The 24,015-nt window shown below is 41.6% G+C and overlaps 1 protein-coding gene across 2 annotated transcripts in view; it reads right to left on the bottom strand.

The window, feature by feature from the left end:
* The window catches only part of ZEB2 (zinc finger E-box binding homeobox 2), a 277,673-nt gene that overhangs the window by 62,552 nt on the left and 191,106 nt on the right, over positions 1 to 24,015 (bottom strand). For both annotated transcript variants that reach the window (XM_030208898.1, XM_030208899.1), the window contains one exon: positions 14,925 to 15,176. In XM_030208898.1, coding sequence (XP_030064758.1) covers positions 14,925 to 15,176 — 252 coding nt within the window. The remainder of the gene's footprint in view (positions 1 to 14,924; positions 15,177 to 24,015) is intronic.

Here is a 24,015-nt window from a genome sequence, read left to right as displayed (position 1 = left end):
TACAGAGGCATTGCAGAAAGAGCAAAGGAGAAGGGGCTTATCTCAGAGTAAAGCTATGTGCTGAGGTACGATAGTAGACAGCCAGGCACCAGGGATAAAACGCTACTAAATAAAACAGCACCATAATTAGAATTATTGTCTATATTGTATGTTTTGAACAATAAATAAGAAAAAATATTTTATCAGAAGAAAAATGTCTTATCTTCGAGTCAGGATAAACACTGGGTAGCTTTTTAAGACCAATCTCTGTTCATTAGACATCAAGGCACCACATCAGACTAGTTTTAGAACAATAACCCCCTCCCCCTCCCCAATAAATCATTACCAATCATTAGAAGCAGACAGGTAATATAGCAAAGGAAGTTTCTCGGACTCCTGAACCAGAATAGTAAAATAGCATTCAGCGATTCCCTTTTTCAAACATTTCCCTGCTGGAAACATGTTTTGCTTCTCTCAAAGGTAAGTGCATTCCCTGGCTCTCACTGTCATGGCTCACCTCAGACTGAAGAAGCTATTCTCAGTAAATAGGAAATACATTTTTTTAGAAACACCCCATTTAAAACTATAAGCACTAGAGAAGATAGCCTGACTCTGCCTCTTTAGATCAGTGTTTGACAGTTAGCCCTTAAAAAAACAAAAAAAACAAAAAAAAAAAACAAGCAAAACAACTTCTTAGAAGTTTGAAGCAATGCATTTGTTATATCTCTATTAATTATTCCTCTAAGGGAAGAAATTCCAGTAATTGGTCCTTACCCTTGATTTCCAGATATTAAAATTTAAAGCATCAGAACATTCATTCTTACAGCCTTGCATATCCAGTTCATTAACAAATATGAATAGCTAACACCAGCTCATTTAAATAGTATGTCGTACATGAGTTCTCGCTACACTCTGTTTCTGTCACACTGCTCCCAAGAATCATTGGCTCTTATTATACATGTAAATGGCTATCATAAAAATAAAAATTTCATTTAAGATTGTTAATGACTTCAGCAGCAGTCAGACTTCCTTTAATGATCATCCTCTGCCCCTAATTAAACGTATTTATCTTTCAAGCATCTTTGGCTGAGTTCTCCCTCATAGTTGAATATCTAAAAACCTTAATGGATATAAAGGCAGATGTTTATGTGTGGGATTGCAAAGATCCTAGGAACTTCAAGCAAGAACATCACCTGCAAGAGGGGGAGAACTAGGGGTGTGTTTGCTCAGCACTGTCAAAAAATCTATTCTACAAATCAGACCAACAATGTTCACCTTCTGCTGATTTCAGCGAGTACTGGGCTAGGGCTAACACTCTTGCCTTACCACGGAGGGGAGATGCACAGAATACAGTAAAGTGCTCAGTATTTTATGTTGCTATTAAGTGTGATTTTATTTTGTGATTGCTAACTGCATACAAGTTATATTTTGCAGATTTTTTTGTAAATCCCCCTTATCGTTCCATTGTGGGCTGCCGAGAAGATGGGATCTAAGTACCATACATAAATATATACCCCTGATATTCAAAAGTATTTAACTGGCCAGGCTCAGAACCTATCCGGCTAAATGCAGCATAACTGGCTGTCTGTGAATTTTCAGCAGGACATGGCTGGCCATGACATGCTGAAAATTTACAGTTAGTGGCTAGCGGATAGGTGGTTATATCATGCAATATAACCAGCTATCCACTGATTTTCAATGCAAGCTTGACAGCCATATTTAGCCACGTGAATACCAGGCCTATCTTTAGCCAGTTCAGGATCCCTTGACTAAGGTGCGCAGAAAAATGGCCTGCGCTGGTGTAGATGCATGTATTGGACGTGCAAAGGTCCATTTTTTAGCATGCTTGCAAAAAAGGCCTTTTTTTGGCCAAAAATGGACGTGCGGCAAAATAAAAAATGGTGCGCGTCCATTTTGGGCCTGAGGTCTTACTGCCACCCATTGACCTAATGGTAATGTCTCATGCATTAACTGGGCGGTAATGGTCTATGCACATTCAATGCCGATTACCGCCCGGTTAGTGCCATGTGTTGGAAATGTTCCAGCGCACTTAGTGGATGCACGTAAAAAATGAAATTACCCAAAATGGATGCGTGCCAATTTTTATTTTGCCACACGTCCATTTTAGGCAAAAATTTTAAAAAAGGCATTTTTTATAGGTATGCTGAAAAATGGATCTGCATGTGCCCAAAACCCGCACCTACACTACTGGAGGCCATTTTTCAGTGCACCTTAGTAAAAGGACCCCTAAGCTTGTTAAATTGAGCATTGTTATAGAATCCACACTGATTTTGATGCTGATCTTTAGGTGTGCTGTATATAGGGTTACCATATGTCCGGATTTACCCAGATATGTCCCCTTTTTGAGGACATGTCTGGGCGCCCGGGCGGGTTTTGTCAGTCCGCCCGTTTGTCCGGATTTCTGGACAAACGGGTGGGCGGGTGGCGGACCTATCCTAGCCTCCCCTCCCCTTCCCTTACTTACTATCTACTGCCCTGGTGGTCTAGTGACCTCTTAATCGGGACAGGAAAGAGCCCCCTCTTTCCTGCCCGGAGCGCTGCCCTTGCCTGCATCCTGTTGCTGTGTGACAGTCTCGGGATTCAAAATGGCCATCAAGAGTTGAAGCGGCCTCACAAGACTTCAACTCTCGGTGGTCATTTTGAATCTCGAGACCCTCACAGCAACAGGATGCCAGGCAAGGGCAGTGCTCCGGGCAGAAAAGAGGGGGCTCTTTCCTGTCCCGATTAAGAGGTCACTAGACCACCAGGGCAGTAGATAGTAAGTAAGGGGAGGGGAGGTGATGGGGGAGGGGAGGTGATGGGGGAGGGGAGGGGAATATGTGACCCGGGGAGGGGAGGTGACGGGGGGGGGGCAGTGGAGGGGAATATGCGACAGGGGAGGGGGACATGTGACTCGGGGGAGGGGACTATGTGACAGTAGGGGGGTGAGAGCGAGAAAGGGCGGGGCAAGGATGTGAAAGGTGCGTGGTGTGGGCGGGGCAGGGGTGGGGCAGGGGACGTGACATGTGTCCTCTTTTTCAGAGGACAAAATATGGTAACCCTAGCTGTATAGAACCCAGGGGTTAGTAGCTAGCCACTAAGGGCTAGACTCTATATATAACATCTGAAAAATCATGTGATATAAGCCTAAGCATATTCTATAAGCGGTGCCTAGATTTAGGCACTATATAGAATACTCTTAGTTGATATCCTAGCACCTAAAACTACACTTATCCATTTACACCAACAAAAATGTGGCGTAAATCCCAGCCTTAGATTTAGGTGCAGACTGCCATATTCTATAACAGCACATGTAAATTTTGGAGTGCCCATGAAATGACCATTTCCCCACCTATAACCACACCCCCTTTTGCCTGCATTTAATCATGGAATGCTAGATGTGATATATAGAATCCGGGGGTAAGCGCTATTACTCGGCAGAGATAACCATCTATCTTGCCTTGAATATTAACACCTAGCCGGCTAAACGCTATTTAATTGGCTAGGAGCCATTTCTGACCAGTTAAATAGCGCTTAATATTGGGCCCAATATTATTAAGGACATCTTCTGCAGAGCACCATATAGTAGCTACAGTTTTTATCAGAGCAAGAAGAAAAACGATCTTACTTTTGTTAATCTTTTCACACTTTTTAGCCCTGCTGTCATAGAGATTACAATTTAACAGATTTCAATTTGCAGTGTGGAACATACATTTTCAGTTTTAGAAAATATGGCTTCTTTTCATTAGGCTTAGCCTACATCCACACATGGAGAGCAGTTTTATAAGGGAGCACCTTTATGGCACCTAGTCTTTAAAGGAATGTAGGTCCCAATTTCCTCTTATATACATGTAGCCAGGTATATACATCTGTATATGCACTTACGCCAGTATATAGCTGGTGTAAATTGTTGAGCCTAGTTTGTGGAGATATTGGTGTAAGTTATACAGCATTCTGTCAGTTACACAGGTGAGTGTGAGTCCCATCAACATTCCACCCACCTGTATAAGACAGACTATCAAAGATATGTGCATAAATACAGAATAATGCATAGCCAGAGTTTTGGCATGCATATACAGGTACCTGGTCAAAATAGTCGTCCCCCCCCAAACCCCCCCCCCCCCAAAAAGCCCCTGACAAAATAGCCCTTGGCAAATTGGCCCCTGACAAAAGGGCCTGTCCACAATCTGGCCCCTGACAAATGAGCCCTCTGACTAAAGGTCCTGCCCCTGAGTACTTTACCTGCTCCTGTTGCTGCAACTGTGTGTCTTTCTGAGTCCCGCAGCTGCTTTGAGTCGAGGTATATCTCCCGTTTGCCCTGGAATTATTCCCTCTGTTGTGTCCCGCCTCATCTGATTCAACTTCCCATGTCCATGTAGGCAGGACACAACAGAGAGAATGCTTCCAGGGCTATCTGAAGTAGCTTGTTGACGCTTCTGGTGGACTACAGGAATGTAGGAGGATTGCTGGGGGGGTGGAGAAGGGCAGGAGAGATACTGGACTGCAAAGGGTAGGAAGAGGGAGATATGTTGGACTATGTTGGGAGGTGGGGATAGAGGGGGAGAAGAGATGCTGGTGGACCCTCAGAGCTTCCACTTAAAGAACGCATCACGTTCAAGATATGCACCCTAGTTCACAAAATCATTCACGGAGATGCTCCAGCCTACATGTCAGACCTGATAGACTTACCACCCAGGAATGCTAAAAGATCATCCCGCACATTCCTCAATCTTCACTTCCCCACCTGCAAAGGTCTAAAATACAAACTAACGCATGCGTCAAACTTTTCCTACTTGAGCACACAGATATGGAACGCATTGCCACGCAATTTAAAAACGATCTACGAATTGACTAACTTCCGTAAACTACTGAAGACCCATCTCTTTAACAAGGCATACCACAAAGATCATCAAATGTGAATATACACAACTCCTCCACATATATTCAGTATTGCCTTATAATATCTGCTTGTTATATTATTGCCATGTTTTCTTACTATAATGCTACCCAAGATCCTTCTGCAACACTAAATGTCTATTTTCTAATCTATTTCTACCATTCATGATATATTGTAAGCCACATTGAGCCTGCAAAGAGGTGGGAAAATATGGGATACAAATGCAATAAATAAATAAATATACTTCTTATTTTTGTGAAGGGCTATGGGCTGTTTTGTTACAGGGGCTATTTTGTCTAGGCTATTATGTCGGGGTGACGTATATGCATCTATTTGCCACATTAATGTTAGTGCCTTCTTTATAGAATTGCCCCCAAGTACAGGGTAATTTTGTAAGGGGGCACCAAGTGTAAGCACACTTTCAGGAGCCTATTTATAAGTCAATTTTATAAAGACCTGCCTTGGAGCAGGCATAAATGTCCATGCTTATGATTTTTAATTCCACATATAGATTAAGGGTATTGTATAATCTATGCACGTATATGCATGATCCACCAATGCTCTGCCCAAACTCCACCCCTGTACATGCCTATCAGCAGAGTACTTGCCAAAGTGGGTATTTTTCTGCCTGCTAGTATTTCATAAGAAGACATTTACACATGTATGTAGACGCATAAACCAAAAATTACGCACATATATCCCTGAACACTTTCCCAAAACAGTGGGATTCCTTATCAAATAATCTATAGTTTAAGACGGAACCTACCTAGCCAGGTATATATGTGAATAGGTACATTCCCTAAAAGAATAGCTACAACAGGAGATGACAGGCAGATCATACAAGCACTCAAAGTGATAGGAATTTACCTCGCTGCAAATTTAGGCCTTAAAATTTATACAAGCATTGGAGGGTGCTTTGAAAGAAGCTTAATCTGTAAATCGCAGAATTTTCATATGTAGAGTGACTACACATGTAAAGGATGATTGTAGACAGCTGCTATATACATGTAGAGATTGTCAGGATGCAGCTATTTCAAGGGGGCAGAGTATGTGCACAGTCTGCTGGATTCTATATATCGCGCCTTATTTCTGCATGGAAATTAAAGCGTATTCTATAACAATGTGTATAACTTGTTAACTAGCTAATCAGTGCTGTCAATTGGATGTTAAGCAATTATCAGCAGTAATTGGCATTAAGATTTACATGCACAACTCGCTAAGGGTATTCTGTAATGTGGTGCGCATAAATTCTAAGTTGCATAGTTGAAAAAGGGGTGTGGCCATGGGCAGGGTGTGGGGGTTTCTAAAATCTGTGCTCGTTGTTATAGAATACACCCACTGTGCCTTATTCTATAAAGGTTATGCTCCTAAATTTACGCTCCTAAATTTATACTCCTAAATTATGAGCTTAATCTATTTTGGAGCATAGATTAGGCTTGTAATTTGGGATCATAAATTTAGAAGCGTAAGTTTAGGAGCATAAATTATACTCATACATTTAGGAGCATAAATTTTAGGAGCGTAAATTTAGAAGCAAGTCACTTGGGGGGGGGGGGGAGTCTTTTACAAAGCGCAGTAAGCCCAAAGTGGGCTGACCGCATGCTAAAACGGAACTACTGCTGGCCCAGCGCAGCCACCGGTGGTAGTTCTGGTTGGAGTACGCACCATTTCTGGTGATCCAGGAAATTTTTTTCCCTAATTCAGCACTAACCTGGTGGTAATTGGGCATCACCTTGCACTGCTTTCTTACTGCTGGGTTACTGCAGGAGCCCTTACCACTAACTCAATGGGTGGTGGTAGGTGCTCCCCGCTGCATGGCCATTTTTGGGGGCTTTTTACCTGTTGTGGTAAAAAGGGCCTTGACATGCGGGAATAATGGCCGTGCAGTTACATCAGTTACAGCCCCACTGCTATCGCAGGGCCTTTTTCCCGCAGCTTAGTAAAAGGACCCCATATCCCTCTGTTGCCCCAGGTACAATAGTAGTACGATGTACTACTTAGATTGTGAGCCCACTGGGGACAGATTCAGTACCTGTAAAATGAAACTGTAAACCGCTTAGGTCTAAACGTTATATAAATACTGAAATCAATGAATAGTCTAATGCCCTCTGTGTCTAATTTAGGCATCAGGATTTATGCCAAGTAAGACATGGCGTAAATGGCCACATCTAAATTTGGTCGTGTGGAGAGGCGCTCAGCATATTCTATATACCACGCAGAAATTTAAGACTATTCTATAAAATATAGGCGTACTTTAGAGAATAAACCTAGGCATATTTTTTTTCTGCATGAACTTTACAGGCGCTATATATAGAATCTAGCCCAGTATGGGCAGGGCAAAATTTTATATGTGCATTTCCTAGAATGTGAACACACGTATATTGAAAAAAATTCACCACTGCATTTTACACCATTTCAGAGACCGTGCTTCAATACTTAGGGGTCCTTTTACTAAGGTGTGCCCAAAAATGGCCTGTGTTGTTGTAGGTGCGTGAATTGGACGCACGCAGGTCCATTTTTTAGCGTGCCTGCATCAAAGGCCTTTTTTTTCTTGCTGAAAATGGACATGCGACAAAATAACAAATTGGTGTGCGTCCATTTTGGGCCTGAGACCTTACTGCCACCCATTGACTTAAAATAAATAAATAAATATATAACTGGGTGGTAATCATCAGTGCACATACACTGCCAATTACTGCCCAGTTTGCGCCACACGGTAGAAAATAAAAAATATTTTTTGCCGCAAGTATCGGACGCACGTAAAAAATGGAATTACCGCCTGGGGCATGTGGTAGCTGGGCAGTAGGTCCAAACTGATGCGCATTGGACTCGCATAGGCACCTACACAACTTAGTAAAAGGGCCTCTTAATTGGTGGTAGTTATGGGGGGAATTCAATAAATGGCGCTGAACGTTAGATGCTAGGATGATCCACACTAAGATAGTATTCTATAAAGGGTGCTCTGCATAGAATGACCTTTACAGAATACTAGCTTAGCACACATTTTGGGCTAGATTCTATATATGGTGCCTAAAAAATTAGCACCGAAAAATACCCATGTAAGCAGTATGCTAGAAGCCGAACCTAAAGTTTGGTGCGGTTTATAGAATAACCCTTTAAGCGGAGAGATTGTGTATAAATTTAGGCATGGCTGTTGGCACCAACAAAAACATGGTGGAAATGCCCACACCTAAATTTACGTGCAGAGCACCCATATTCTGTAAATATGTATGTAACTCAAAACCATGCCCCTGTTCTGCCCCAAAACACCCATGACCCTCCTATTTCCACATCCCCTTTTTTGGACCTGGCTCATTATTCTATTAAATTACATACAGAAATTGGGAGCGTGCCTAAATTTACATATGCAAATTTTGGTGACCTTTATAGACATAGGGGGGGGGGGTTTGCTTAACTTTGAACACGAGTATGTCACCCACCCATGCCCTTCCCATGGCTATGGCTCCTTTGGAGTTGTGTGCTACAAAATTTAGGGGCTCCTTTTACGCGTTGGGCTTACCATTCGCCATAACGGAAGTACCACCAGGCTACCACAGCAGTTCAGTGGTACTTCCCATCCCTACCGTGCCATCATTTCTGGCACTACAAAAAGTTATTTATTTTTGTAGTGCCGGACTGTACCCAGTGGTAATTGGGCGTGGCATGAGCTGCTTGGTTACCGCCAGGTCAGCGCGGGAGCCCTTACCTCCACCTCAATGTGTGGCAGTAAGGGCTCCCCCCCTCCCAAATGGCCATGCGGCATGTGCTTTACTTGCCATCCGGCCATTTCCTGCAGGAAAGTGAGACCTTCCCTTTTACCAGCTGCGGTAAAATGGAACCTCGGTGCGCATGTAAAACACACACCAACACCAGTGCCAGCCCCCTTTTGCCGCAGCTTGGTAACCCTAGGTGCGCATGTTGTAGACTAGAGCTTACAGCAGATCCTCAGATTAACTACTAATTACTGCCAATTAAGTGCTTGTTAACACCAATTATTGATTGCTAGTGCCTAATTAGCTAATCAGTTTATTACAGTGCCCAAATTTGAGCAACCTACACAGAATTCAGCAGTGTATGAATAGGTTGGTAAAATAGCCTTGCTACATGTAGAAGTGTTGGCATTTATATGTGGAAGTTGCAAAATTAACACCTCCACAAAAATGCTAGCACTTCTTTCTGGAAACTGTTGAATTTGTGCTGCTCTTTCTGTGCACGTGCATCTTTGCAAAATGGCTGATCTTGCTGTATGTGCCAGCAAACACACATACACTCCAGTACATCCTTATAAGTATTTTACAAAAGGCTGCACATTTGAGACAGCCTTTTGTAAATTACAGGGAAAACTGAGGGGCCCTTTTACAAAGCATCAGTAAACCCAATGTGGGCTTACCGCACCCTAACCCAGAACTGATGCAGCAGCCGGTGGTAGTTCTGCCTTGTGCATGCACCATTTAAATTTTTTATTTTATAGAATGGTGGCAACGCGACGGTAATTGGGCATCACGGCATGCTGCCCAGTTACCACCAGGTTACTGCGGGAGCCCTTACTGCCACCTCAATGGGTGGCGGAAAGTGCTCCCTCCTGCATGGCCACGCGGTAAGAGTAATCTTACCCCATGGCCATTTTTGACAGGGGTTTTTTACCCGCTGCGGTAAAAAGGGCACTGGTGCATGAGAAAAACAGTCTCTGCCGCTACTGCATGGCCCTTTTTCTCATAACTTAGTAAAAGGACCCCTGAACAAGTCCTGACTTGGATGTCACAATTCTGATCTCAACGTCATTCATAGTTTTCCATCAATGTAATAGTTGATGCATTTCCAAATTGTGACTAGCATAGCATCTATAAAATCTCCAAACAGCAGTATAGCCCCTGGTTGGTAAAGACTTCATCATGTATCAGCAAACTTATTGCATTCCTGTAAATAATATTTTGCAAATAAATGCAAGTAGGATATTATTATATGGCACATATTTAACATATGAGGAATTGCATTGTGTTACAGTTGATCAACTTTTGGAGCTTCAACCAGCTGGACATTTTGTAGAAGCCCAGTTGTTGTGGCAACCACCCCGGCGGATAAGCTAAGTGGAACTTTTTTCTGTGCACATGCAGTATTTGTATATATATTTCAGTATATGACATTAACCCTGTAGCTTATTGCTAAGCATTTTCCTCTGTTTTTTTGGCTGCAATGGTTTTTTTCTCCGAGTGGGACTTGTTTTCCATTTTAGTTTGTTTCAGAGAATAATTGAAACCTGTGAAGAGCTGCTCAAGGGGGAAGACCATCTTTGTAGACACCCCTGGCTGTTGAGGTTTCCTTTCTTTAATATATATTCTATAGATAATCTTTTGGGTTAAAGTTATGGTTTAGGGCAAATTATTTTGTATTGGTTTCACATATTTAACATAAAATGTATTTGTACCTTTGTGCCCCAATGGCCAACAGCACACATCCACACTCTACCTTAGTATTCTGTTTTTTTTGTTCAGTGGCATATGATATCTCAGGGCCACGGACATGACAAGAATTATGAGCCATCTATGTGCAATTTTATCTTGAACCATAAAATATGTGAAACAGAGTAGTTGAATTTTTTCCACAAGGCGATGGCATCTTGTCACAGGCCAAAATAGTCTGAAGAGGTCATATTTTACAGTAGAGAAGTATATTAAGGAGCTCATTTTAGAAGCACATAGACTCACAAAGTTACGTGAGTAAACTATGTAACTGTGTAAGTCTATGATCTTTGAAAATGAGCCTCTAAATATCATTATAAGTGTGGGTACCTTTCTGTTCATAAATATGCTTGCGCTTATAAACAAAATTTCTGATAAAGCAGGTTAATATTGATTTATGAGTTTCTTTCACTTTGGGTACCCTTGATCCTAAGGATTTTATTCCATGCTTAAATGAATGTTTTCTGCCCAGCCTTATCTAATATATATAAGACGAGATGATGGGACTTCACTGTGAACTGGCTAGGCATTTGTGTTCCTTACCTGGCTTTCTAGATGCTGTATTTAGCCATCAAGATTGCCATGAAAGCAGATTTGGAGGGGAGTAAAGAGTGCTTCAATTGCCTACTACTTGTGCCAAAAGAGAGACAGGCAAGGGTTTGACTGTGAGCTACTGAGTCATTTTGAGCCCCTGGTCCCTTTGGAGCTCCGCTCACTTCCTTGTGATGTCAACAGGTTGAGACCCAGAAACTCCCTTTAAGAAGCAGGTTCTTCCATCCCTCATTACACCCCTTGCATTGCATGTTGGATGCTTTGTTTTTTTGGAGGAGTTAATATATATGACTGGCAAATAAGTATATTGTTTTATTTAAAGTTTCAAGTTTAATGGTGCCCATCAATAACTCTTTGGAACAGTTTACAACATATATATGTTGTGTTGTGTTGTGTGTGTGTGTGTGTGTGTGTGTGTGTGTGTGTATATATGTGTGTGTGTTATATATATCTGTGTGTGTGTTACTTCTATAGCTGATTGTTGTGTGTGTGTATTACTTTTACTTCTATAGCTGATTGTTGTGTGTGAGTGTGTGTATGTGTGTGAAAAGGGTGTTTATGGCGGAGCTTTTCATGCTTTGTATTGCTGTTATTTTCCTGTCTTCCCTTGTGTATTATAGGGAGTCATTCAGGGGAATCCACATCCCCTTCATCATAGCTGACTCTTCAGCAGGGCCTGAATCCAGAGCTCTCAAGTTGCTAGCATATACATTTGTTGATGACATCCCTAGGTGCAGTTACATTGGAAGCAGCCAATTTCTGGGCTGATGAAATCTTACTGAGACCCACTGTATGCTTTGCTTCTCTAATTCCTGTAGAAAGATTTCCAAATATGTTATCAGTGATCCTTCTGTCTCCCCTTCAGGGTGGAGAAGCATTGCATGAAGGGGAAGGGCCTTCTGGCAAATTAATGGGTATGGAGAATGGGGAGCTTTTTGTGTTTATTCAACCAGTGGAAACTACTGGGTTTATTGCCCGGCAAGAAGGGAAGCTGCCATCTGAGAGGGCCGGTAGGAACATTAGAAGGGCAATTCTATAACTGGGCACCCATACACAGTTGGTCCTTGCACCCATGACTGTACAGAATACTAGCAATTACATGCTATACCTGGACTAGCTTGCTGCACACACTGCAGCTTAGACCTGTTCCTTATATCTTATTTAACTGTACAAAGAACTTGTCTTAAGTTTAGCCACCCATCTATTTATACCAACTGACTCTGTACAACCCATCTTGTCCCCATCTATATATCTGTACTTGGCCCCTCAGCTACATGGTAAGCTGTGTTCTAGGAAAGCATTAGCACCATATCTATGCTATTTGTTCTATTTGCATTGCTTATTAGGTGTTTCATTAGTATTATACTGACATCATGTTATATCTCTGTTATTTGAATTTTAGTGCTGGTAAATGTGTACATTTTTGATCCTGTTTCATGGTAGTCCTATTATTAGGTTTCAATTTGTTGTTTTCAAGTTTACCTCTTTTATTGTACTTATGTTTATATTTGGTCTAAATTACTCTTGTTATGCTGTTAACAAAATTGTAAGTTTTATGTTAAATTGTACCTGCTGGACACTGCCTTGGGTGGCTCTTCATAAAGGCGGGCAATGAATCCCAATCTCTACTATAATAAAAAGCACCTCCAACATTCTGAAGCTGACTCTGTGGCACTGTATGGTTCGTAAGTCTGTAGTTCAGCGTTTCATTGGCTCTTACTGTAACCGCCCTCATGTCAAGGAAACGGAATGCTGCATAGTTGCCAAGCAAACAAACATGACGTCACAGGAACGAAGAACCAATCAGACAGAACGGAACTTGGAGGAGGGAAGTGGAGTGGATTGAATCTCTAACAAACAATCATATACAGGGAGCTACGAACATCAGTGGAGGCAAGTGCACAGAACGGAAGGGAAGACAAACATTTAATCACTTTGTCACTCACACACATCATACACATCACACACACACACACAATCACTCTGTGTATCTCTCTCTTACACTGTCTGTAAAACACACTGTCACTCTCAGTCTCTCACATGGGCAACTGTATGTTGCATTCTCACGAGTAAGGAGCTCTTCTGATGTGATTGTTAAACTGATTGAAAGTCCTGAACAAGGAAAACTTTTACCACATTGTAACACAGTTTACACAAAAAAATATTGTATATAGAGAAATCGTACACATGTAAACAACAATTATATTCAGAATACAACCATGGAAACATTAATAGTAGGAACTCATTACATTGCTAGTGCCCGTTTTATTGCCTTTTTTACTAGTAAATAAATAAAAATAAATAAGTGTTCATGTTGTCGCAAGTACGCCAGAGTGTAACAAAAGAGAGGGAACGAAGCACAAAACAAAGTCCAAACAAAAAAACAGCACAAAGGGCCTTTAAAAACACAAGGGACACAGTGCTTATGTTAAAACCTTTGTACTACATAAAATATTGTACTACATAAGGAGGAATATATTTAGAGATGACTTTGCAAGTCAACAGATGAACTGAATTTGTCTGTATAAGCCTCCTTATTATTCGTGTGACCCCTGACGCAAGTGCGGTGGCACCGAAACACGGCCCCTGTCGGGTCTTCCTTCAATCAAATTTGGACTATTAAAGGTTTTAACATAAGCACTGTGTCCCTTGTGTTTTTAAAGGCCCTCTGTGCTGCTTTATTGTTTTGTCGCAAGTACGCCAGCAGGGCTCTTAAGTGGTTAGTCTGTAATGGCAAGCGTAAGTGGCATAACATATAAATGTAAGGGGAGCATGTGTATAGGTGGAACAGGGCAGGATTTGGGCAGGGCTCCCATTTACACTTAGAACTTGCAGAATGCTGTCAGTTATATGCATCCCTGGTGCAATTATGCAACCCCAATTATGCCTGATCTATGGGTGGTGTAACTGCAGCTGCAGAAATGTAAGATGCACCAATACTCTAGTATTCTTTAACAAAATCTGGGCACTCAGATACTATTACAGGGTGCCTAAATGAAAATGCATACTTACAGAATTGCTCCCTAGGTATGTCCTCTGGGGTGAGCTCTCCACTTCCACTTTTGCTGAGCCTTTTATGTTTGTCCTTTGCTCTTAGTCTACCACAGTTAAACCTGATATTATAACTCTAGATTGCATATGGACAGTACTGGTGACTTTATGGAAAGCTTTTTCCTCAGCGGTTATTTTTACCTTGAAAACTCATTAGAGCATTAAGTCTCATGAGGTGGAAGTCAGCAATTACCTTTAGAGGACTGTGAAACTCAAGCAAAGTTCAGCCCATTTATTGCATGTGCAAATGGGTTTAATTAAGGATATGAATGCTATCCAGTGCTGATTTGAGAATTTAGAGAGTAATGCAGGAGGTTTGCATTTTCAAGTGCTAAACCTTCCTTGATTTGCACAGGTCTCCCCACTGAAGTTTTGAAGATTCTGGAAGGGTGTATTCCTCCCATAGCTAAGATTCTCTTCTTTCTATATAGACATGGTAAAGATGCCTAATATCTCAGTAGATAGTTTAGATTTGACTGGTTTCTTGGAGAAATCAGGGGAGGTAGAACCTATGGGGGCCTCATTGTTTTTGATTCTGGTCTTTACTTGGGTTCAAGATATAATCCAGACACTTTTTTTTCTAGAACTATCATGAGCAATTCATGTTAACGATGTCTTCTCTGAACTCTCCCACTTGCGTTTTGTTTTCTACTCTAGACAATGCTTGGTAACTAATACACTGGAGAAGCTGCCTCAGTCATGGAGTTGGTTTTGCATCTGTATATTATTTGGATAGGATGGTTATAATCCTCTCTAGGGGTTTTTTTTTCCATTTTTCCTGCTTTACCTACCTCTCAGGTTTTTATTTGGTCTTCCCCCCTCCCCTTTTAAGCTTTGGGTTTGGTGGTCTCTTTTGGAGTAATTCCTATTGTAATAATAGCTATCAATATTTATGGTTTGCCTTTTATGTATTGTACATTCAATTACTCCTATTTCTGCTAAAATTCTTAAATAAACGAATTGGTTCTACAATAACAGTAACTTACCTGGACCATCTACAGAGGCTTGCATAATCTCATTACTGTGCCAGGTGTGATCTACACTTTCCCTCAAGTCATCTTCCTCTTCATCTCTTGGTAACAGTGCTTGGCTCATATGGGGGGAAGACTCATGGTTGGGCACGCTGACTGGACTAATGTCCTGCTCCAGTGCGTTAATAATGTCGTCATCAGCAATATGGAGCTTGTCTTCTTCATCTGTTTCCGAACCCGTGTCTACTACATTCTCATAGTTCAAGACTGCAAAGAGAGAGGAGAGAGGGAAAGGAAGAACAACACATACTTTTAATCACATAGCAACCAAACACAAGTTTATTAAGAGATTTAAAATGAATCGGAGAAATTTTTTCTTCACTCAATGTGTAATTAAACTTTGGAATTCGTTGCCAGAGAATGTGGTAAAGGCGGTTAGCTTAGTGGAGTTTTTAAAAAGGTTTGGACGGCTTCCTAAAGGAAAAGTCCATAGACCATTATTAAATGGACTTGGGGAAAATCCACTATTTCTAGGATAAGCAGTATAAAATGTTTTGTACTTTTTTGGGATCTTGCCAGGTATTTGTGACCTGGTTTGGCCACTGTTGGAAACAGGATGCTGGGCTTGATGGACCTTTGGTCTTTCCCAATATGGCAATACTTATGTACTTATGAATGCAATACTTAATTACCAATATAATGATGAATGTATGTATTTTTTTCTTGGTTTACTATGACTAATATTAATACATATTCAAACATGCATATTGAAGAGATCAGTTATGACAAGTTTGCAGAACACATTACATATTGTTATATATACAGAACAATCATTCATATAAAATATTTGTCTTCTTATTGAAAATATCAGTGAACATCTTTTATTAGTTGCCTGTGGACACCTAAACACTGAACCTGAAATATTCACAGAAGAATCTGTGTCAGTTTTCAAGTGTATTTCAAGCATCTATGAAGAAAATGAGGAAAAGCCATATCTTCTGGACTATTTCTATAACAATCAAGATGTCTTCTGACCACCATAATTACAAAAGACTTCATAGTGAAACAACCAGGACCAAAACAAATGTTAAAATAACTCACAAGTACAAGCTAGCTGCTTTTGCAGACCTCAGTCTCAGAAATGCTCAATAGCTTTTCTTAAAATAGACGGCCTGTAAATAAGGTCTGTGAACTCAATTGAAGGTGGCTGTTCCTGAATTAGTCAGCCCTCACAAGGCTCTCGGCCTACATGCTAGTACATAAATTGTCCACTTTACCACCAGACAAGAAAGATTAGAGTAATAAACACGGGGCATTAGCTCAGCTAGAGAAACACACCATCCGTTACGCACACACAGGGTTGCCAAGAACTGTTAACCTAACTCTGTAGAAGCATATACAAAAAAAAAAAAAAAAAAAACTTAAAACCATGACATCATGGGAACAAGAGAGAGAGAGAATAAAATGCCTGTGGAAAAAAAAAGCGCAAACAATTTTCAGGTTCATTTTGATTTCTCTCTCTGCCTAATAAAGCAATCCTCTGCTAAGTTATCAACTGAGCTATCTCAAGTGGCTCTTGCCAGCTATCGGATTATACAAAAGTGGCAGAAAAGGGAGGAAAAAAAATGAAAAGGATTGTGTGTCAGGTTCATAATGCTTTTGGAGAATTCTTGAAACATGTCTAGTTACAAATTTTAGTCAGCCATATCTGTTTGCTTTGACAGGTTCCCAGGGAGTAAAAAGGAACAAAAAGAGAGAGATTTTTTTTGTCATGTGAGGCGGGGGACAAAGAGATTACACCGTGCCTATCTGCTCATAATATGATCTTTGTATAATCTGCGGGTCTGCACTTGCCTTCTGAACAACTGCACAACAGGTGCAAATTAAAATGAAAACGGCAGCCGAGCCGGGCAAACAGAATCTGCTGACCTGGTTTGAATACCAATTGACGGGGGAAACAAAACCTTTTCAAGAGGTGTGACCACAAGGGTTTAGGCAAGTTCAGGCTGGGTAATGCCCTCAGAACTACAAAAAGAGAGATATTCTAACGTCTCCGCTCTAGCTGTGTGGTCCAGATATACCTTACCACAATCAATAATGTGCTCCTTTTTTCCCCCCTAGTGACTGAGGTTTAACCATTTCTTAGCAACAAGTAGAATATTCTTTACAAATTTTCTGAGTACGGAGCCTCGGGGAGGGGAGGGGGCTTCGAGAAAAGCTCCTGAAGCCTGGGAAGCTATCAACCCACCTCCTATAAAGTGATCTCTGGGCACAGAAGGAATAAAGAAAGGTTCAGGAGGAGTGAATAAAATTATCTAAGGCTGGACAGACATTAAAAGGCCTTTATCTTGAAAAAAATATGCCTTTTAGGGTCTTTTTTTCTTCTTCGTTGCCTTCTCTCTTTTTTTTTTTTGCATGGAACGCACTATTCCCAGTGCCAGATGAGTGTTACTACAGCAAAGCAACTGAAATATTTTCTTCCGTGGTGGTGGTGGGGAAATAAGGGGATAAATGATTTATCAGCAGCCCCCAAGGAGCCCCAAATATCAGAACAATCTAAGCAAGCAATGAAGTCATGTCTGACTATACAGGGTCAGGATCAGAGCATCCATCACCTTCATGAACCAACAATACTTTAGAACCTTTGGGGTCCTTTCTCACAAATAGCAGTAAACACTTTTAGACCAAATAAATAATTTCTGTCAGCTTCACTTAGAGAGGCATTGTGCACTCCTGTATAGACTGTCTTGACCCAAAATTATCACTCTCAATGGTGCATGATCTAAATGTGATATTTCATTCTGGTAAACCACTTTTAAAATAATATACAACAACAACAAAAACACTTTTGCATTGAGTGATTTGTATGACCTTTAGTATTTAGACATAATTCCTTCGGAACATAAGTTGGCTTTTATTTTTCTCTTGATTTTTTCTTCAAATACACAGGTATTTCTTAGAATTTTAGGTCAGATACTAAGCTCTTATCACATTTAGGCCCTGATACTCAACTAAATGTGGGCACTAGAGGCCATTAGCATTGCACTAGTGACTGCATTTACCCGCGCAGAATGTTCAGAAGCCCGGAGCGCGGGAACAAACGAGTGCGCAGATGAACAATGCAAATAGCATGCTAATATAGTCAAGCTCATGTTAATGTTTCTCCCCAATGCTCAGAAAACAGCGCCCAAAACAAGACAGCCTTACCGCTACAAAATATAACGCCAGGTTGGAGCAGGTGTTAGGTTGTTGGAAGAGAGGATTTCCCCATTATTCTTGTGCTTCTTTCATGAATCTTTCTGCAAAATTTGCCGGTTGTGATTGTTTTTGGAAGCAGGAAGCCCATGTAAGCCCTTAAGCGCTGGTCGTGAAAAACAGCAAACCCAAGCGAAAGCACATATCGGCGCCTGTTTCCTGATTCTAAATTTAAAGCGTCCAAGCTTAAAAAAAATTAAAAACACGCACTGACATCTGTTTCCTGCATCTAAATATAAGCATCCAAGCTAGAAAAAAATATTAAAAACACTTATATTTAGGCCACAGAAAATGTGTGCCAATGTGTGCTTACATTCGGGTTTTAGCAGGCGCATGCGCACAGGAGCCAAGCTTACTGCGGAACTCTTTTGCGCATGCACCGAGCACGATCCTCCCACGTCAAAGCACAATCCTCCCTCCAAACTCCCTAAAGCCTAACGCTATGAGCGTGCCTAAATTCTCATCTCATTAGCGTTGAGCATTAGGTCATTGTTCTTCTGCGCTGTTCCGGCGGTATTTTTACGGTGCTATTCAGAACAGTGCCGGAGTTTTTCAGCATCGGGGGCCTGAGTAATTTGTATGTGTGATGAGGTATAAATCTTGCTCAGTAGAGAACCGAAAGCTCCTCCTACACAAGGCAACCTAAGCTGATACATTGTTCCTTCCATTAGGTCAAATATGCAACTTTTTGCATAAGCTTTAGGAAAAAACCAAAAAACAAAAAAAACCCTGCTCACATGTACAAGAGCTGCATGGCTGGCACAAAAACAGATTGTTACTGAAAACCACAAAGAAGTGGGAGCCCAAAGAATTCCTTTCTGCAGTTTGATAAACAAGGCGAACGATATAGTGCTCGCTGGCTCAGAGCAGACACTAATTTAACATTGTGCTCTGTGAGGCACTGGAAAAAGCCAACCAAAGAGTAGCAATAAATGTCCAGAAACACAGCATCGGAATCCAAAACCCTCACTGTAATCTTCATAGGAATTAATTACAATCCTGCGTAACAGGGCCATTGCCAAAATAACATTCGTAATTATGCTACATGCAGGTAACTGTACAGGGGAGCTTGCCATGTGATGTGGCACTTAAAGGAGTGGAAGGAGGGCAGAACTATTAGCAGAGCAAGTATATTTGAAGGATTGGCACTCCTATGCCAATTTTATGTCATATCATATTAAAGTTTCCTTTTTTTTTATTTTACAAACAATATGTGCAGTGGGGTTTCTAAACTGCATAAAGCTGACACTTAGAATGGTTTTATAGCAGCTGAGACTAATAAGACACAACTGAATGAAAAAAAAAATCCTTGTTCATATGTTTAAAAGGTTCAATGGATTAACTACTAAATAAAAGTTCACTCAAGAATTCAGCAGCAAAGTATTAGACTGTAGAGAACATGCTGACCATGTATTACATTTAAAAGCCTTATTGTATATCACTAATAAACGCTTTTTTATCTCCAACTCTAGGCAGCTTACAAAAACACACGCATAATTATACATTGAAGCACCAAAAAAAACCAAAACAATTTACTGTCTAAACAAATTCTTTATAATTTCACATTGACATATTTTAAAACTTACGTGATCTAAGCAGCAAGAGCAATCAGACAGGGCATCTGAAGTTCTCCTTACCTGACTGCAAATGATTTGCGAAAGGTGGTCTATGGTATCTGTTAACTGCAGCTCATAACTAGCCCTGGCATTTGATGCAGTGCAGGGTTATTTTGTGGAGGCCTTAAACAGTGTTAACTAGGGAACCTCTCTCTACACTTGCACCGTGCTTTCTGTCAGTCAGACAACAGACAAACGTGTCTGTTCAGAATGCAGGGTGTATTGATCACAACACCTTGTGCCTGTCAGAAACTTGTTGTGGGGGTGGGAGAGGGAAGGGGAAAATGGAAAGAGTGATCATCACAATCTACTGCCACTGGAGAGAAAGCTTTTGTTTCTCGATGGAGGAAAAGGAAAGAGTGAGGGGTGGTCAGACTCAATGCTGATTGGTCAGATTCTCCAAGGAGCATGTACTGTAGCTGTCACTCATTCAGACTCTTGAAATAACTGCATGTCTACAATGGGTTTACCCCATATGCATATGCTCTAACTGTAATGGTATCTCCAGGGGGGGAAATAAGTAAATCTATATAAATTCTTACACAGTTTGACTGCAATGGTGTTGATTACCTAACTTAAAGAACGGCAATCCTGTGTAGAACAGCAGCACAGAAATCACATTTTCATTCCCTGAGTCGTTTGGGGATCCTTTTACTAAGCTGCGGTAAAAGGGGGCCTGTGCTAGCTTCTGCGCATATTTTTGATGTTCATTGATTCGCCATTTTACCGTAGCAGGTAAAAGGCTGTCCATTGTTTGGGAAAAGAAATGGCCATGCGGTAAGTGAACCACTTGCCGCATGACCATTTCAGCGGGGAGCCCTTACCACCACTCATTGAGATGGCAGTAAGGGCTCCCGCTCAAACCCAGAGGTAACTGGGCAGCGTGCGGCAATGCTCAATTACCACGTTAAGTTCCAGTGCTTCAGAAATAGGACATAATCCCTCCAGTGGCCATTTGGTCATTTATGGCACCTTTTGGTCACTTAGTCGTGAAACAGGTCTAGCCAAAACGTCTTAATTTTGGCCCTAGACATTTTCATTTTGTTTCATTATTTTAGAAAACACACCTATCGTTTGGTGCTGCCCATGTCCCACCGAAAACATGCCCCCAATACTCCCTCTTGAAATTTGAACAAACTGTGGAGCAAAATGACTAAACTTGGGGTGTCAAAAATCACAACTTGGACATTTTTGAGAAAAATAATCCTTCTACCACCTTATTAGATATTTTGGACTTTTTTTTGTTTTGAAAATGACCCCCTAAATGAATAACTGCATTTGAAAATATATCAGAGGCCCTTATATATACCATGCGGGTAATTCTATAAGTGGGTACTGCCTTGTATACACTCTAATGCCGCATGGTGAGCCCCTATTCATAGACTTGATATAACTGCGGGTGTCTGAATGCAGCAAGAGCGTATGTACATACCGTATTCTGTAAGTGCAGCCCTGAACATACCCCTCCTATGCTCCAACATACACACTACATGCAATGGAGAAGGTCAAGGTACACAGCGCAAGCAGTCCAAACAAAAAGCACAAAGTTATCTCAAGAATGGGGTAAGTACTCTTTTATTAAAGAACCGACATGGGCCGTGTTTTGGCGTAACCTAACACCTGCCTCAGCAGTTAATTCGACAGAGCAATGCTAAATGTTTGAGTAGTTGCTCAGAATGCAGTAAATCACCAGTGACAATCCACACTTACTGAAAACGAAACAATTCCTGGTGCGGAGCATGATACCACCTAAAAACATGCCAAAAGTCTGAATGCTCCTATGCTCCACCCATGTGAATGCCCCCTTGCAATTATGCACTGTCCCCCAGATTCTATATATGGTACCTAGATATGCACGCCAAAACCTGGGCACACTCCCAAGATGTGTGCTCAAATTAATTGGCTAATGAGCCAATTTATATCAATAATTGTGTGCTAACAACCAATTATTGATGCTCGTTGTCACCCATTAAAATTTGTGCTTGCATCTATGCCTAACTCAAAAGGGGGTGGCTAAGGGATGGGCATGTGTGTGTCTACTACTACTAATACCCTACTGACCCAACTTAAGTACCAAAACCTTGCAACACAACGTAACCCAAGCTCGTAATGAACACTATATATCTCTTCTTGTCTACTATTCCCAATGTCTCTGTAACTATGAACCTTATCAGACTACAACATCACTTTGTATTTGTTTCTCTACCGGAGTTGGCGTAAGCTTTCATGGTACTATGTAAGCCACATTGAGCCTGCAAATAGGTGGGAAAATGTGGGATACAAATGTAACAAATAAATAAATAGTGCTACTAGACGGTACACAGTATATGCAGGTACTTTTCTCTGTCCCTAGAGGGCTCACAATCTAAGTTTTTGTACCTGGGGCAATGGAGGGTTAAGTGAGTTGCCCAAGGTTACAAGGAGCTGCAGTGGGAATTGAACCCAAGGTTACAAGGAGCTGCAGTGGGAATTGAACCCAGGTCACCAGGATGCAGTGACGATCCTAGGTCTGCTGCCACCCGGGGCAGATCGCTGATGCGCAGCACGACACCCCCCTCGGCGCAATTACACCCCACAGCGCATCAACCCCCCCCCCCCCAGGTGCATTCTCGGCTGCTGGGAGCAGGCACATGGCTCCGCTGGCTCCCTGCTCCCTCTGCCCCGGAACAGGAAGTAACCTGTTCCGGGGCAGAGGGAGCAGGGAAACAACAGAGCCAACAGGCGCGGCTGCTCTCTGCAGCCCTCCAGCGGCGTGCATCCGGGGTGGACCGCCCCCACCGCCCCACCCTTGGTACACCGCTGCCAGGATGAAAGCCCACTACACTAACCATTAGGCTACTCCTTCACTCCAAAGAGCACCCTATCCGCTTATTAGTTCTGTAAAGTTAGATGTGTTCTTACAGAGCTGCCTCACTGAGCTGAACTTGGGTGTTAGTCATTTATACCAGGTTTCAGCAGGTGTAAGTATGGTGCCAAAAGTCAGGCATGTGAATCAGCAGCAAGTACGATTCTATAGAGGGCATGCACCCTTTATAGAATCCCGCTTAGCACTGATTTTTTCTTGTGACGATGTTTGAGCACCATTTACAGAATTCCCTTCCCATGCGACTTGCACATGTCCTTACAAAATAGCGCCTAGGTGTTTTGCTGTCACATACTGCATATGTGTGCAATTATCCATGAGAGTGACAGTATTCTCTACGCTTATGTGCTCAAGTGGCGTGTAAATATGGACGCCTGTTATAGCATTGCCTGTACAGTGCTACTGGGGCCATTCTAAAAGTAAATACTTATAAATAGGTGCCTGGAGGGTGACTGGTAAGTGCCTATTCTGCAAAGCAGCTGTTCCTGAAATGTAGACCGCAACCCCACATGGGTTTTGTGCACACTGCTTAGGGTTGCGACTTGTAAAGTTGTTACATAGGCACGTCATAACCACATACCTCGATGGAGTTGTGCAGGCATCGCTGCAGCTGTGCACATGGGGTTGCAGCTGGAAAAACTGCTTTAAAAGAATGTAGATTGGGTGGTGACGCCGGTAATTGGGGAAACAAAATGGAAGCTGGGCAGACTTCTACGGTCTATGCCCTGATTGTGACTGAATAGATAGGGATGAGCTGGAGTGTAAATTTTAAGGGGCTTCGACGTTAGCTTCAGAACTTAGTACAAGAACAGTGCTGGGTAGACTTCTATGGTCTGTGCCCTGAGAAAGGCAAGGACAAATCAAACTCAAGTATACATATAAAGTATCACATACCATGTAAAATGAGTTTATCTTGTTGGGCAGACTGGATGGACCGTACAGGTTTTTATCTGTCATCATTTACTATGTTACTCTTTGGGGTTCTACATGGAATGTTGCTACTAATTGAGATTCCAGAATCTTGTAACTCTTTAGAATTCCAGAATCTTCAGAACTTTTAGTACAAGACCAGTGCTGGGTAGACTTCTACGGTCTGTGCCCTGAGAAAGGCAAAGACAAATCAAACTCGGGTATACATATAAAGTATCACATACCATGTAAAATGAGTTTATCTTGTTGGGCAGACTGGATGGACCGCACAGGTCTTTATCTGCCGGCATTTACTATGTTACTTTCCTTCATGGAATAACTAGCATTAACAGTGAAAATATACCTGTAAGTTATGTCATAGAGCTGGTGTAAGTTTGTGTCCCTAAATGCTGGAGATACATACATAACATAGGGGACTTTTTACTAAAGGGTTGGTGCGCAG

Source organism: Microcaecilia unicolor, chromosome 7 (assembly GCF_901765095.1).
Source record: "Microcaecilia unicolor chromosome 7, aMicUni1.1, whole genome shotgun sequence".
Lineage (NCBI taxonomy): Eukaryota > Metazoa > Chordata > Amphibia > Gymnophiona > Siphonopidae > Microcaecilia > Microcaecilia unicolor.
Note: the sequence above shows the minus strand (reverse complement) of the source record. Positions and strands in the feature narration are given on the sequence as shown.